The 15413-nt window shown below is 37.7% G+C and overlaps 1 protein-coding gene across 1 annotated transcript in view; it reads right to left on the bottom strand.

Annotated features, from left to right (window-relative positions):
- Window positions 1-1100: 1100 nt before the first annotated feature.
- LOC121506531 (transmembrane protein 163-like) overlaps window positions 1101-15413 on the bottom strand; it is a 42877-nt gene continuing 28564 nt past the window's right edge. Inside the window, exons 5-7 of the mRNA XM_041782382.1 lie at window positions 15266-15377; window positions 12119-12260; window positions 1101-11866 (exon numbers count right to left, since the gene is read on the bottom strand). Of these exons, the coding sequence (XP_041638316.1) occupies window positions 11806-11866; window positions 12119-12260; window positions 15266-15377 (315 nt within the window). The 3' untranslated portion in view covers window positions 1101-11805. The remainder of the gene's footprint in view (window positions 11867-12118; window positions 12261-15265; window positions 15378-15413) is intronic.

Raw genomic sequence — 15413 nt, 5'->3', positions numbered from 1 at the left:
TTTCCCCCCAAAAAATAACAGATCCACTTTCATTTTTTCTATCTTTAAGGGTGGCCCTAAAAACACCGTTGTACATTATGTCTCTAATGCAAAATCTAATTTGTCAACAGCAGAGCAGATCCAACTTTTTTTTTTTTCCAATTCTGAGATTAAAGTATGAATTAGGAAACTAAATTAGAAAAAAAAAAATCTGAATTTTGAGAGTCAGAATTTGGAAAAAATCCAGGTCGAGTTTATAATCAGAATTCAAAGAATAAAGTCAGAATTAAAAAAAAAAAAGTCACAATACTGTATAAAAAATGAATTCATACTTCATTTTTTTCAAGAATTCTGATTTTTTTCTCAGTTTGAAAAAAAATCTCAAATTGTTCTCAGTCAGAATTGTGATTTATACTTAAAAAAATGTCAGAATTCTGACCTTTCAGAATTCTGAATTTTTCCCAGGATTTGAGGAATAGTGGAGTCTAAAAAAATTTTTTGATGGCTTTAATGCTTGTCATTGGAAAGGAGAGCAACTCCTTAATAAATTTGTAAAGCTCAGAATAAATCAGATATTATTTTCTGCTTTCCTAACTATAATTTTCATGCCTGCAGAAAATCTTTTCCTTATCTTTACCAGCAGTTCTCTCCATTTCTGGGTTATTTTGTAAGTCAGTAATCCTCAAAGTCCTGTAGACTGTTTGAGTGGCTGTTTTATCGTCATAAGCTAAAAACTTTCATCACCATTGGTTTTAAACTGAAGTCTTTCAATATAGGAGACGGGTTTAATTGTGTAAGATTATTTAGGGTTTTTCCAGTCTTATCACTGTCTAAAGATGAACAGCAGTAAACAAAGATGCCTCGTTTTATGGTGAAAGCCAGCAGGAGCCTCGTACACTCTGTGCTTTGATTTCTTGTGTTTTGCACACATTTAGCCTGAACGGCACCATTAAGCTGCAGTGTCCCGTCTGTACTCCCTCACTGTGTCATCTCTGACTGTTTTGATGGGGTTTTTTTGTTTGTTTGTTTTTACATTTTTTAAACTGTTCAGTAATCTGCCGCCAATTATTTTTTCAAAGAACATGATGTGCCTTTTTATGCTCAAGTTTGGTTATTGCCTGTTTAGTGTCAGTGAGCTGTTTATTGATATTCTTTGTTGGTGGGTCACTGTTTGGAGCTCAGGTCAGAGTCACTTCCAACTACATGAACCTAAAAAAAATCAGTCTCAAGAGTCCCACAATCTCTGATTTACCCTTCACAAATCTTTTTGAAAACCAGTAAAAGCTCCGGTGAGGAATTTTTGGCTTGTGCTGATTTTGGCCCCTTATTGCCTGTAGATGTCTAGGTAGTGGATTTGTAGAACAAAATCATATTTTTCTGAAAGTCAGAAGTTGACAAAGGGTTACAAATGCTGTTTCTGTGTGGGACACCTACCCCGCAGGGGTATTTTTAGGCTTTAAAGAAACATTTTTAGAGATAAAGAAACCTTATGCTGTGCTTAAGGTCAGGGGTTCAGGGGTTGGGGTCAGGCATTTAAGGGTTAAATTTAGTCTTTGTTGGAGACGAAAACGAAATATTTCTGTTTCGCTTTGAAAAAATTTCCCATAAACACGGGATGGTTTCAGGAAATGTCCAAGTAAGCACGGAATCACTGAAAACACTGTACTATATATTCCAAGCCTGTAAGTGGCGCTGTAACGCTGTCATGGAAATGCACCAAAAGAGAGAAGATCATTACAGAAATTTTTAGGGTTAGGGTCAGGCAGTTAGGGGTTAGGTTTAGGCCTAGGGGGTTGGAGTAAGGGTCAGGGGGTTAAAGGTATGGGTTAGGGAAGATGAAAGAACCAATTAATTCCCCCACTCATGATGACTCATGGATGTTTTGGTGTTGGAATTGAAGGGCAGTACACGTGCCAGTACACGTCAGTAAGGCTGCGTTCACACTGCAGTTAAAAGTGACCTGAATCTGATTTTTTTGCTCACGTGTGACTCGTATCTGATTTCTTCCTGACAGTGTGAACAGCGCAAGTCACATTCAATCTGACCTTTTCGAATCAGATTCAGGCCACTTTGATATGTGGTTCTGAATCAGATACGTATCTGATCTTTTGGAAGCTGACTGCAGTGTGAACAGGCAAACAAAAAAATCAGATCTGAGAAGAGCCTGAAGGCCTGCAGTGTGAACGTAGCCTAACTGACTTTCTAGTCCAACTTTACCCTTTGACGTACGTTTGGCAAAGGGTCCATAAAGACAAAAGAGATAGTTTGTGGTTATTTTCTTTTGTTTTGACAAAAAGAGTACATTCCAATTTAGTTAAGTGAATTAAAAAAGAAAACTTAAATCTAGGTTTAGGTTATGCCGTCCATTTTAATGGTTAAGGTTAGGTATAGAAACATCCGTATTAATTCACTAATGCATAACCAGCTAAAAACTCCTCACAGGAGCCTTAAATAAAATTAATTCTAGCATTTTAGTGCACACCAGTGTACTTAAACAAATGCAGATTTTATTCTTCTTTGGGTTCAAATGTGGGACGTCCACTTGTTCAGCTGAAGCAGTAACTCATTAAGAAAGGCATGTCAGAGGTGCAATCCTTTATTACAAAGGATAAGGTTTATGATTAGTTACTGTTTTTTTATGTCAACAAATTCTATCTGCCGTCCACATAACTTAGAAGCTCTTCTTTGTTTAATCATGACACATCTCAAAACACACAAGCTAGTTAAATCTGATATTTTCAATAGATTTGTTGACAAAAAGAAAAATATCATTACTTATCCTTATTTTTGTACGTGTCTGATTGAGAGTGGTGGAGTTTGTAATAGATGTCTAAATTAATAGAGATACTTGGAACGAATTATTTTTCACTAAGACATATTTTGTTGTCAAATGGTGCATCTTTAAAGAAATTTCAACTTGCTTTTTTTCTTTGTGAGCAGCTCAGACGATTTGTTTTGTTGCAGCGAAAGCCTTATTTTCTTTGTTTGCCAGGTTTATTGAGAGCATGCTGTCCATCACATCATCGACTGTTCCATTTCAGCTCCCTGAAATCTGGAGCACCAAGACATCGTAAAGCTGTCACCACCATATCTGTCTTTGTTAACTTCAGCACGAATGTCTGCATAATAAGAACAAAAACCTGCTGCCTAAAGTTGTAAAAAAAAAAAAAAAAAAAAAAACACGTATCAATCTTGTTCTGTCAGTTAGCATTCAGTGTCTGAAACATGGGCAGTGATGATTGTGGTCCAAGCAGCGAACAATGAATAACACAGTGACAACATGTTTTGTTATGTTTTCACAGTCCTTGACGAGTAAGAGGGATATAACTTTATTTTTAAATAAACCCTTTTTTCTGTGACAAAAGGCTCGGACTCTGGTTAAATATTTGTTTTTTTTACATCACAGCAATACAGACTCAGTATTTACACCGGCACAGGAAATACAGTCAGCAGCTCAAATCCCACAGTGTGTCAAAGTTATCATGAAGTCAGAAACATGAAGAAAAACTGAGCCACAATATGTAGCACACAATGGTACAACTTTAGCAAGATTCCTGTGCTTAGGTTTGTCTTCCTACAAGTTATTTACTTTGAGCATGTGCAAAGATTCTAGAGGATAAATGTTTGCTAATTAGAAAAATTACAGAAGCCCTAAAAGGACAAACAAGCATACATTTTATATGTTTATGGGTTTTCTGTACATCCATTCTACGTCTCTAGGTCCACTCTTGTGAACCTGACATCTCAAGAACAATTTGAGGACTTTTCTTCACATTTTGAACATTCAAAATTTACTGAGGGGGGATAAATTTAAATTCAACAAAACACAAGCTAAGGACAACCCAAGAGGGTAAGGGTTAGGTGGATAAAAGTGAAAATAATAGACCAAAAACTAAGGAAAACCCCAAACAAGGACTAGTATGTCATTAAAAGCCCCACAGTTGAGGTCCCCCACCATAGAGGTCTGGAGCCTGATGCGTCTCACATTTTGCACGTGTCCACTTTGACCCCAACCTGACAAACCTAACCAGTTCATCCCTGAGTCAAAGTCATTGGGGCTCATGTTCATCAATTATTTAGATACCTCAAGTTTTTTCTTTGTTTTCAAATTTTGCCACTCTGCTCAAATCAGGTCATCCATGAGTAAAGTTCAAGGTTATTGGGCCTTATGTTCATCCCTTGCTTGTTAGCATAAAATCTCAAGAACATTTTAAGAGGTTTTCTTTAAAAACAACAAAATATCCACTATGTCTGGAGAACAAACAGATTAAAGGTGGAAGTCCACATCAAGCTAATGGGCCTCATGTTCATCCCTTGCTTGTAGATGGAATAACTAAAGAACATCGAAGGTTGTTGAGGGTTTTTTTCTAAAATTTGCAGAAGTCCACTCTAACTCAAGCACGACCTGGTAAGATATTAGCAGTCAAAGTTCAAGGTAATTGGGACTCATGTTCATCCCTTGCTTATTAGCATGATATCTTTCTAACACTTTAAGAGGTTTTGTTTAAAAACAACAAAATATCCACTCTGACGCAAGGAAGAACTTATTGAAATTTTGGGTTTGGGTCAGGGTCATTGTGCCTCAAGTTCATCCTTTGCTTGTGGGTGGAATAACTAAAGAATTCTTAAGGTTGTTGAGGGGTTTTTTTTTCTGAAATTTACAAAAGTCTACTCTAACTCAAGGATGACCTGATAAGAAATTACCAGTCAAAGTTCAAGGTCATTGGGCCTCATGTTCATCCCATTACTTGTTAACAGAATAACTAAAGAACACTTAAGAATGCTGTTTTATTTTGTTTAATTTGAAAAAAGTCCACTCTGACTCAAGGGGCTCTGACGTACCATTTTTTTTAACGTTGGTGTCAAGGTCATTTGGTATCCCATCAACAAGCAAGACAGAAACATGTGGCCCAAAAACCTCAAGGTTTTTTCTAACTGTGCAAAAATGTCCACTCTGACAGCCGATATCTTACCCAGTCATTCTTCAGTAAATGTTTGACATTATTGTTCCCCCTCTTGCTTGTAAGCATAATATTTTAGACAGAATAAAGGTTTTCTTTAAACTTTACATAATATCCACTCTGACTCCAAAACAAAAAGATTAATTTGGAGGTTCACATCCAGGTCTCCTGGCTTCAGGAACTTCCATTACTTGTGGACATGATGTCTCAGAGACTATAGGTGTGTCTTTTAAACCTTTGCAAAACGTCCACTCTGACTCAAGAATAAAGTCATTCGATTTTGAGGGTGTCAAGGTATTTGGGCATCAATTTTCATGCCTTTATTGTTAACATATGTGAACATTTCAAGGGGTTTTCTTTAAACTTTGCACTTACGTCTACTCTGACTTAAGGATGAACTGATAGGACCCTAGAAGTTGAAAACCATGTCTAATTGGGCCTCTTGTTCCACTCTTGCTTGTGAATGTCCACTCTGACTTAAGAACAAACAATAGATTTTTGAGGTTGGCGGTCAAGGTCATTGGGCCTCATGTTAATCTCTTGCTTGTGGATATGATACCTAAAGAACGCTTTGAGGCATTTTCTATTACTTTAGCAAAAATGTCCCCTCTGACTCAAGGATGACCTCATAAGATTTTGAAGGTCACAGGTCGTACAGCTGTTGTATACTTTGCAGAGGAATATAACCAGGCAGAAGTTTTAGTTTTCTCTGTTTACCCGCCATAAGTTCATTTCAGTCGCTTTCTCAAGAATCAAAGAAACATCATCATTTTCACAAGAAAATAACATTTTCAGATTGAGTAAACAACATAAGAAATGTGAGATCTTTAAAGAAACATGGAAAAACAGTAAATTAAAATGTATGGATGTGTCTTTTTAGGGCAATAACAAACATTCATCACTAATGAGAATAAATATAAATTCCCTCTTCTTATATAAGTTTGCCTTGAAAAAAACATTTCTGATGTGCATTTAATATTCTCTACCTATGCTCTTTATGTGCCACTGAAAAAAAAACATTTTAGGCACAAAAAGAACATAAATCATTGGGTCCCGTATCCTTAAAAATACAAACGTACTGAAAGGTCCTCTTTTGTAACTTAACACATTATCACAGTAACACAGTTGTGCGCCATATAAACTGGTTTTACAGCACAGTGCGTACATTCGGGTACTGCAGCGAACACAGACTTTAAAAAAATGGACGTCCTGCCCTCGTTTTTTATGAGACTCAAACAGCTGAAGTCTGAAAAATCACCTGGTTTTTACATTCATGTTTCACAGTCACCAAACACTGAGCTGAATGATTAAGGCTTTGGAGAATTATGGATGAAAAGAAACTTTATCAGACTGGATGATGGCTTTGAGGCTGTTTCTGTAATATTGATGCTCTTAAAGCTCCTGTGGGGAGTTTCCACAACTTATGAAACAGACTGGAATTAATACTGATGTCTCTTTATGAGCCAAAAAAGCAAACCACACCACCAGGAAAAGACTGACATTTAAAATATTTTTATTTCAAAAGTTTGAAACCACTACCAGGGGGGTAGATGTCAGTTAGAGGCTAAGTGAATTGGCATTCTTCTCAGTCGTCTTTTAAAAAAGCTCTGCTCTGCTTGAGATACACGCTAGGTTTATCTTTATAAGAGCCTGTTGAATGGAGTTACTTTCATTGGAAAACTCAAGAGTGCATATCATATATATTATATTATGTTTTAAAATCATGGCATTGATTTTGGGCTCAGAATTTTCTCCAAACTTTCCCTTAGAACCTGCCTGTGCTCAAAAAACTGCTTCTTTGTGCTTTAATTTTCTCTGCTAAGCAAAATGTCTGCTTGCTCTTCAATCAAAGTTAATAAAAGTTTCGTACACATGCACAAAAAAGTTTTAAGCTAGCACAGAGGAAGTTGTGTACATGCAAAGAGAAAGTTTCGAATGCTTGTAGAAGAGCTTTGAGCTAGCGCAGAGAGTTTCATGCGCACAGAAAAGTTTTTGATGTATGCAGAGAAAATTTTCAGCTACTCAAAGAAAGTTTCATAGGCACGTTAGAGAAATTTTGGGAGGCAAGCAGAGAAAGTTTCATATGTAAAGAGAAAGTTTTATACCTAAAGAGAAAGTTTGGTATACGTAGAGGAAGTTTTGAGCAGATGCAGAGAAAGTTTAGAATGCCCACACAAAGAGAGAGCGGCAGTTTTCCATGGAGCAGAAGCAAACAGATGAATCGGTCGCGCAGAAGCACAGGAAATTTCAACAAATGTAAGATTTGAGAGTGTGCAGAAATTTTGAGCACAAAGACAGACTTAAGAGAAAATTCGAAGAAAAATCATGGTGCAAAATCAATGTGCCATGGTCTCGAAATGTCAAAATGCACTTGAGTTTTGTAACAATAGTGACTCCATTCTTGAAGCCGCAACTAATGTTTACAACAGACGCAAGTAAAATCCTTTGCGCAAGTAAATTATGTGTCAAGACGCTGAGTTTGCCTTGGGCGGTATGAACCCTGCAAATGTGCAACACGAACTGAGCAAGTAATTCATGCGAATTTTTCCCTGGATTCAACACACCTTGCCTCAGTTGCTTAGAGTTGAAAGATCCAAACTCAAGCAAATCACTCACACCACAATGGCCAATCAGCATGGACATCCTCTTAGGCATAATTCACATACATCACTGGAGGATCTCCGAAGGACCAGCCTGGGGGAATCCAAAAAATCGAGGAGAAAGTAGTGGTGTCTGTCTGTGGCTACCCTGAGCTTGACAACACAACATGCCTGTTTTACTGGCACAGGAATGAAAAGTAGCTCGGTTGGAGGAAAGTGAGGGAGGTGGGATTGCCTGGTAAGATAAACATTTGTCTCTGTCAATTAATTTCAGCCACAACAACCAAGTCATCACCATGATTAACACCGCCCGAGTTAGTATAAATGAAGGGACTGAAATGCTGGATGTGGAAGAAGGAAGCCCCTGCCCTCTTGTCGCGTAAATGCAGTTTGACGTGCAAGTGGAACAAGTCACTCGCACAAATTTAAAAAAATAAGGCTGTTCAAATACGCGCAATTGTGTCAACATAAGAAGAAGTAGTTGGCAGATAATGGGGTAAGGAGTTAGCAAAGTCCAGTTTGTCTCTAAATCAAGACAAAGGCTTCAAATCATGGTATGATTTTTAAATGCTCATGATACTTAATAAACAGGACAAGTTAGGAGATCAGGGTAGCAGCTTTTTCCACAGGGGGCGCAAAAGTCAGCATAAACTAGCGATTCCTCACAGGAGCTTTAAGTTAAAACACTTGTCTTCACTAAGAAGTTCAGTTAGCTCAGCAGTGTGTCATAAATTTCATTTTTGTGCAGCTCTTCCAGAGAAAAGTCAACACAGAAGTCTTCTATCACCCAAAATAAAAAGATGTGAAGCTCCAGAGGAGAAAGGACACATATTGACTCCGGATTCATGTTGAGAAGATAAATATTAACTCTCTTCTTTCGAGTGATGTAGCTGCTTTCACCAATACAGAGGGAATTTTGGGATCACAAGAGCAAAGAGCAGGCGTCCTATACATGAAAAGTACAACAATGGTGTCACAGCGTTAAGATCTTTGAAGTAGAGATTGAAAGAGACAGTTTCAGTAAAGTGGGAACAGTTTTAGTCTCTATTTTGTAAAGATAAACATCCTGGCATCAATGATAAAACTGATTATCCATCAGAGAATCAACACTGACACTGCTGGAGAGAAGAGTCCTTCACAGTATTACAAAGACGTGTTTCATAAGCACTGAGGGTGAAAATAAGTTTTCTATGTCACAGTTTGTAGATGGAGAAGTAAAAAAATAACACCGTCAGCTCTGAAATACAAGAGTTTTCAGTCACGGTCCTTCGAAAGATGCATACTAGTGGCATTTCCTCAACAAGTAGAGATGCACAGCCCACGTCCAAAGCCTCTGAGTCGGTTTAAACAGAGTCTTTACAGCAAAAAATGGTGAACAAAACTAAGTTACTGAGCAGTGAACCACTGTTCTCTTTTCATGGATGAATCTTACATAACGAGGGAGAAAAGCGGTTAAAAGTGGCGTCCTGGATCACCCTGACAATGAATTCGGAGTAGCTTGTGGCCACTTTTAACCGCTTTTCTCCCTCATAAAGTGAAACTAATCCATGAAATAAAACCAGTGCTTTACTGTTCAGTAAAAACACCTTTTTTTATTTCATAGAATCCATTTAAAAAGAGAAAAGCAGCAGATCCAGGCGAGACTAAGCAGTTTGATTTGAGCATATCATGAGATTAAAAGAAACCAAGCCTAGGGTTAGTTCATGCAGGACATGAAGGCCAGCTGACGGCAGTTATGGTTTCCAAGCTCCCACAGCCAATCACAGCTCTTTCTCTCAACACAGTATGAATTTAAATAAGACTTCTCCCTAATCTCTGCTTGCATTAATGCTGCCGCTTGCAAATCTTAACCTCCTCCACCTCAGCCTCCTCCTTTATAGCATTCATGCTACTATGGATTAATTGATTTAGAACCATTTTTTTTATTGTATTCAGTGTGCATTGTCTGTAATGTATCTATTCAACTTATTCCCAAGTTAACTTCTATCTTATATACTTAAAAACAATTAAAAAGACCTTGACAATTCATGATAGAATCATATCTTACACCCAGAATCCTTGAATTTATTGTATCATAAATTTCATAAAACTGCCATGAATAAAAATAGACATTTGAAGATGCAACAAGCTTCTACTAATGCATCTCAAAAGAAATAAAGTGAAAGTGAAGCTTCCATATTCTCTAGATCCATCACTACAAAGCGAAATATATCAAGACATTTTTGTTTTAATCTTGATGAATATGGCTTCCAGCTCACAAAAATGTCAAAATATTACAATATCACAAAACATCAGTCCTAAAAAAACAATTTATAATATTAGTAATGTTGGCCTGTGAAATTATGCTCATTTATGCACTCAGTACTTGGTTGAAGCTCCTTTTGCACAAATTACTGCATCAGTGCGATGTGGCATGGAGGCGATCAGTCCGCGGCACTGCTGGGGTGTTATGAAGCCCAGGCTGCTCTGATGGCAGCCTTCAGCTCATCTCTATTGTTAAGTCTGGCGTCTCTCCCAAGAAATACTCTACAGGGTTCAGCTCAGACCAGTTGGTTGGTCAATCAAGCACAGTAAAACCAGAGACGGCAAACCAGGTAGTTTTGGCTACACTTTGGACGGATGGAAAAGGAAATCAGTATCTCCATAAAGATTCTCAGCAGATGGAAGCATGAAGTACTCTAAAATCTCCTGGTAGACGGCTGACAGCGTTGAAAACACTGGACTTAAAGCACCTTGGATTCTGTTCCTCTCTAATCTTCCTCTAGAATCTGGGACCTTGATTTCCAAATGAAATTCAAAATTCACTTTCATCTGAAAACAGGACTTTGGACCACTGAGCAACAGTCCAGTTCTTTCCTCCTTAGCCCAGGTGTAACGCTCATGACATTTGTGGTTTAGGAGTGGCTGAACACTAGAGGCACGCCACTTGTAGTCCATTTCCTGGACCCGATCCACTGACTCCAGCCTCAGCCCACTCCATGTGAAGCTCCTTTAAGTTCCAGTCATGCTTCCATGAATCTGCTTTGTTGCAGCCTCTGAGAACAGCCTGCCTTTTCCCTCTGTGGATTCCCTCCTTGTGGAGGATAGCAATGATTATCTTCTGGATGTGTGTCGAGTCAGCAGTCTTCCCCATGATTGTGGTTGTGTGAGAGAATAAAGGCTCTGGAAACCTCTGCAAATTGGACTTTCATGAGCTGTAAGCCATAATCATCAAGATTAAAACAAAAAAAGTCTTAAAATGTTTAATTTTGTATGAGATGAATCTAGAAAAATTGTTGGTTTTTGCAGCATTCAGTTCTACTATCAAAATGTTGTGGACTCGTGGCTGCAGCTGTGTTTCAGTGCTGACGGCGTGCAGAAATCTGCATTTTCTTATATGTTATCACTGACCTGTAGGTACTAGATGCAGAGGTTTTTATGTAAGACATTCTGTGTTTATAAATCTGCAGCTGTAACTGATGCACATTCAAATAATATACCTCCTCTAGTCAGCAGATGGCGCAAGCTGTGAATGCATAAATATACAAGGTTCTTCATTTCAGCAAAAACAACTCCATAACTTTCCAGACCAAAGACTGGAGTCACGACTGAAGTCCAATAATACAATTCAAATCCCCTGGACTCTAAAGTCAGTATCGGCATTATGCTGCTGAAATAGTTCCCACACCAGGCGTCCCTCCTCCCAACATAAACATCAGAATAAAACAGTCCAACAGCAAACATGTTACTAAGGTAGAAGCCCAGCTACACTCCACTGCTACATCAGCTGCATCAATCAGACAGACTTGACAGCGCAACGTTTTATAGCACAGCTGAGCAAAGGCCTCTAGGAACCATGGGAAAATAAACTGCTGTGTTTTGACAGGGCAATGAGGGATAACTGAGGTTTTGTACATCAACTTGCTGTACAAAAATTGCAAGTTATAGACACTCTGGGTCTGTATGTCCTTAAAACAGTCCAGCTTATCTTCTGAACCCTTGTTTTTTAAATATGAAGGCATGATAGAAATGACTGCCTCATTCACTGATCAAAGACAGATAAAGATATATATGTACATCAAACTGTAAAACACTTAAAAAGGTACCAATAATGATATCCAGCTTGGATCCTTGGTTAAAAACCCTAGAATGGGGGTGAGGTCTGTATGGACATCGATGCCTCTGCTGGACTCGATGTAATTGTCTGTGGAAGGACAGCAGGTCCCTCTGTCATTACGTCAGTAAACTCAGAAGATCTGCTCTCCGTCTTTCTCCTCTGTGGACCGTCACTCAAAACGTTCGTAGTGCCTTGTTTGCCGGACCCGTGGGACCATGTCGACCAGCAGCCTGCAGCAGGAGAGAAGAGTTTCACTTTTTAAAACAACAATGTGGAGAATCCGTGAGTCCGGGAGGAAGATCTTAAAGACCCCATAAAGTGAAAATAAATCTGCATTTAGGTTTTCTGTATGACAGTTCACTTTGTTATGAACCCTGAAATCAAATTTCAGTAAGATGAAACATCTCCAAGTTTATAAAATTAAGCTTCAAAATCATCTCACCCACTCAGGAGAAAAACGATAACGTCTCTAAATTGCTTACTTGACTCCATAGGCGAGGATGATGAGACCAATTAAGACACCTATTGTCCCGTCCAGGTACCACACCTTGGGTTCATGCTTGAAAACTTCAGCACTTATTAGAATAGAGAAGCCCATGATGGCTCCCACCAGTGAGTTGAATCCTGGAAAGAGGAAAAAACATGTATCTGTTTAAAAAAAAAACATTAATCACAGTGACCGATGAGTGATATACAGGCTTGGATAAAGCCAATGTTAACATTTAAACTAGGTATTCAATGAAACCACTGTTCTTAGACCACATATAAGCACTTATAAATGGGTTCCCACTAAAACTAAGTACCTTTATGAGAATTAATAGTAACTTTAATGATGGTGACAGCTCCACACAACAGTAGCAGAAGTGATACGTTGTCGTATGTTAGAGCATTGTTTAATGCAGTGGTTCTCAAATGGTGTGGCAAGGCAAGTCAAGGTACAATACGTTATCACTACAACTTTATGGCAAGTACTGCAACTGTACTGAACCCCCCCCCCCGATTGGGATTGATTGATGATGGTGTATGTGTGTTGGATCAGTAGCATTGGTGCTAGCATCCTGGCTAACAGTTACCTCATTAAGAGATGAAAAGCATGGCAAGCCATTACTGGGTTGAAATAGGTGTAGAAATAATTCATGCTACTTTTAACCAAGTTAAACAATTTTTCCACCCATTTTTGCCACTTCTCATGACCAACCATTTTGCTGCTTTTTTTTGTTTTTTGTTTTTTTTTTTTAGCATTTTTTGCCACTTATTACCACTTTTGAGCCATTTTTACTACTTTTTTGGAACTGTTGCCACATTTTACCCATGTTTGCTACCTTTTTGCCACTACTTGCCCAATTTTGCTATTGTTTGGCTGTTTTTTGCCATTTTTCCCATTACTTTTAACCCCTTACCTTTTAGCAACTTTAACCCTTTTTGCCATGTTTCTGCCACTTGTGATTTATTTTGCCACCTTTCTGACACCTTATCCCATTTATGCCACCTTTTTGCCCAATTTTGCCCTTTTATATCACTTTTAACCCCATTTTTCCCCACTATTTTGACACTTTCAACAAGTTTTTGCCAATTTCGACCCATTATTTGGCCACCTTTTTATAACAATTTTTGCCCATTTCTGACTCTGTTTTGCCACCTTTTGCCCACTTTTGCCATCTCCATGATCCCCCAGTTGGGTGGGCCTCAGGAAGCTCTCCCCTGTATCTCCCTTTATAGGCCACCTTGGCTGTAACATTATTTAAAAAGTTTATTTTGTATCGATTTAGATATGGTGTGCCTAGAAATTTTGGCTTAACCTTAGGTGTGCCTTGGGCAAAAAAGTTTGAAACCCACTGGTTTAATGAGTTTAATGAGCTAAAGCTTGGTATCGTACTGATGCATCCCTAACTCAAACTCATTTCGGATGAACTGCTAAGGTGAGAAAATGACACAGGTGTCATTTACAGCAACTGTCACTGAAGGAGCTAACAGGAAATGACTGGAGCTGAAAACTCATAGCAACCATCATGGCTAGCATTAGCATTTAGCCACTTCCAGGTGGGGCCAGGTGAATTTTGGGGTGGCTTTTATATGAAACTAAAAATGTAAACTACTAAAAAAAGGCATATTTAGTGACATATTGTACTTATCACTCTGTATTACCAGCATTTGTAATATAGGCTGTTATATTCATTTATTCCTGCAGGTAAAAAAGGAGGTACAAAGTACAGGTGTCTACTACTATGGTTATTCATTGATAACAGTGTAATACGAGTATAACCTGACTGCAGATGTTTCTTAGAAGCATTACCAGCTCTATTACATCTTTATGATGACGCTAAAACCCCTTTTAATGCTGGCGTAACTATTAAGTGATATATTGAAGTGATATATTAGTGTGATATTCCCTCAGTAACATGCAGTTGTATGTATTTTAAAAGCCACACATGAACATTCAGTATGGACAGGAAGGTAGACAAAAGTACAGTCTACATAAATTTTATATTAGTCACACTTAAGCTGCTGAGCACCAAAAATGTCCTCTTCATGTGGTAGCTATAAAAATATTATATATTAATATTTAATTGTACTTTCTTTGAGCTAATTTTTCACCTACATCTGACCCAATTATTGAGATCAATTCTTAATCCATTTTTAAGGATTCTGACCCTTTAAATGCCAGTTTTTTGTCATGATGCCCCCACGTTATCTGATTAAAAAAAAAAAAAAAGAATTATTTTTATGTGCCGCATGCAAAGTAAATTTTTGGTGTTGAATTATTACAGCCTGCTTTATGTCAGTGATCAGCAGCAACATTGATTTTTAAACATTACTATTTTTGTGCAATGTCAAATACTGACTCTCAAGCTGTTAAGCACAAAAAATGCACCTTTTATACGGTAGCAATGAAAAATATAAATTATTATTTTATTCTACTTTCACTGAAGTCATTTTTAGCTCAATTTATTTCTTTTTAAACTGTAAATATACAATCTTACAAATTAAAAAATTTAGAAGAAATAACACCAAAAACTGTGCTCGGATTTTTGACTTTTAGACTTTATAATCTCAAAAATTCGAAGTTTTGGTCCACATACATTCACATACACTTTTAAAGCTCAATTTAAATTTTTTTCTCGTAAACTAAAGACTTTTTAATCCTGTTAAGCCTGATTCCTCAAATAACTGCCAGAAAATGCTCATTTTTTGGAACGGAGATGTGTATTTAACCTTCTAACAAAATTTTAAAAAGAGATACATTTCATATTTTCTTGTATCACATTTGATACTTGGCAACTGAATCCACTGAAGGACATTTCTATTTTTTATTAGACAAAATAAAAACAAAAAGTTTTTAAGGACATTATTTATCATGTTGATTAAATTAAAGTCTCACGAAGTTGCGGTGATGATACAGTTGGCTTTAAAGGGTTAAAATGGACTATTTCAAGTTTTTTTCTTGAAAATTAACAGATCTTCTTTATTTTTATTTTCTAGTGGCTGTAATACACCGTCGTAATAATGTTTAGTTTACATACTGCCCATGCTGTTCGTTCAGGTGGATTTAAATCAGGCATCATTTGGACAAAGTTAACTCTTGATGCTAAGTCCTGAACTTACTCTACGCTGACCTCAGAGCTACTTACCGTCAGTGATGAGAGCTCGGCTCGTTAGAACTTTGCCGAGCATGAACTTGATCACACAAAGTATGAGGCACACCAAGCCGCTGATGACGGACACGCTGAACAGGAATCCGTCCTGAAAGAGACACACAGGTGCAGGATGAGACATTCA

Source organism: Cheilinus undulatus, linkage group 24 (assembly GCF_018320785.1).
Source record: "Cheilinus undulatus linkage group 24, ASM1832078v1, whole genome shotgun sequence".
In the NCBI taxonomy this organism is placed as follows: Eukaryota; Metazoa; Chordata; class Actinopteri; order Labriformes; family Labridae; genus Cheilinus; species Cheilinus undulatus.
This window is presented reverse-complemented; position numbering and strand designations above follow the sequence as displayed.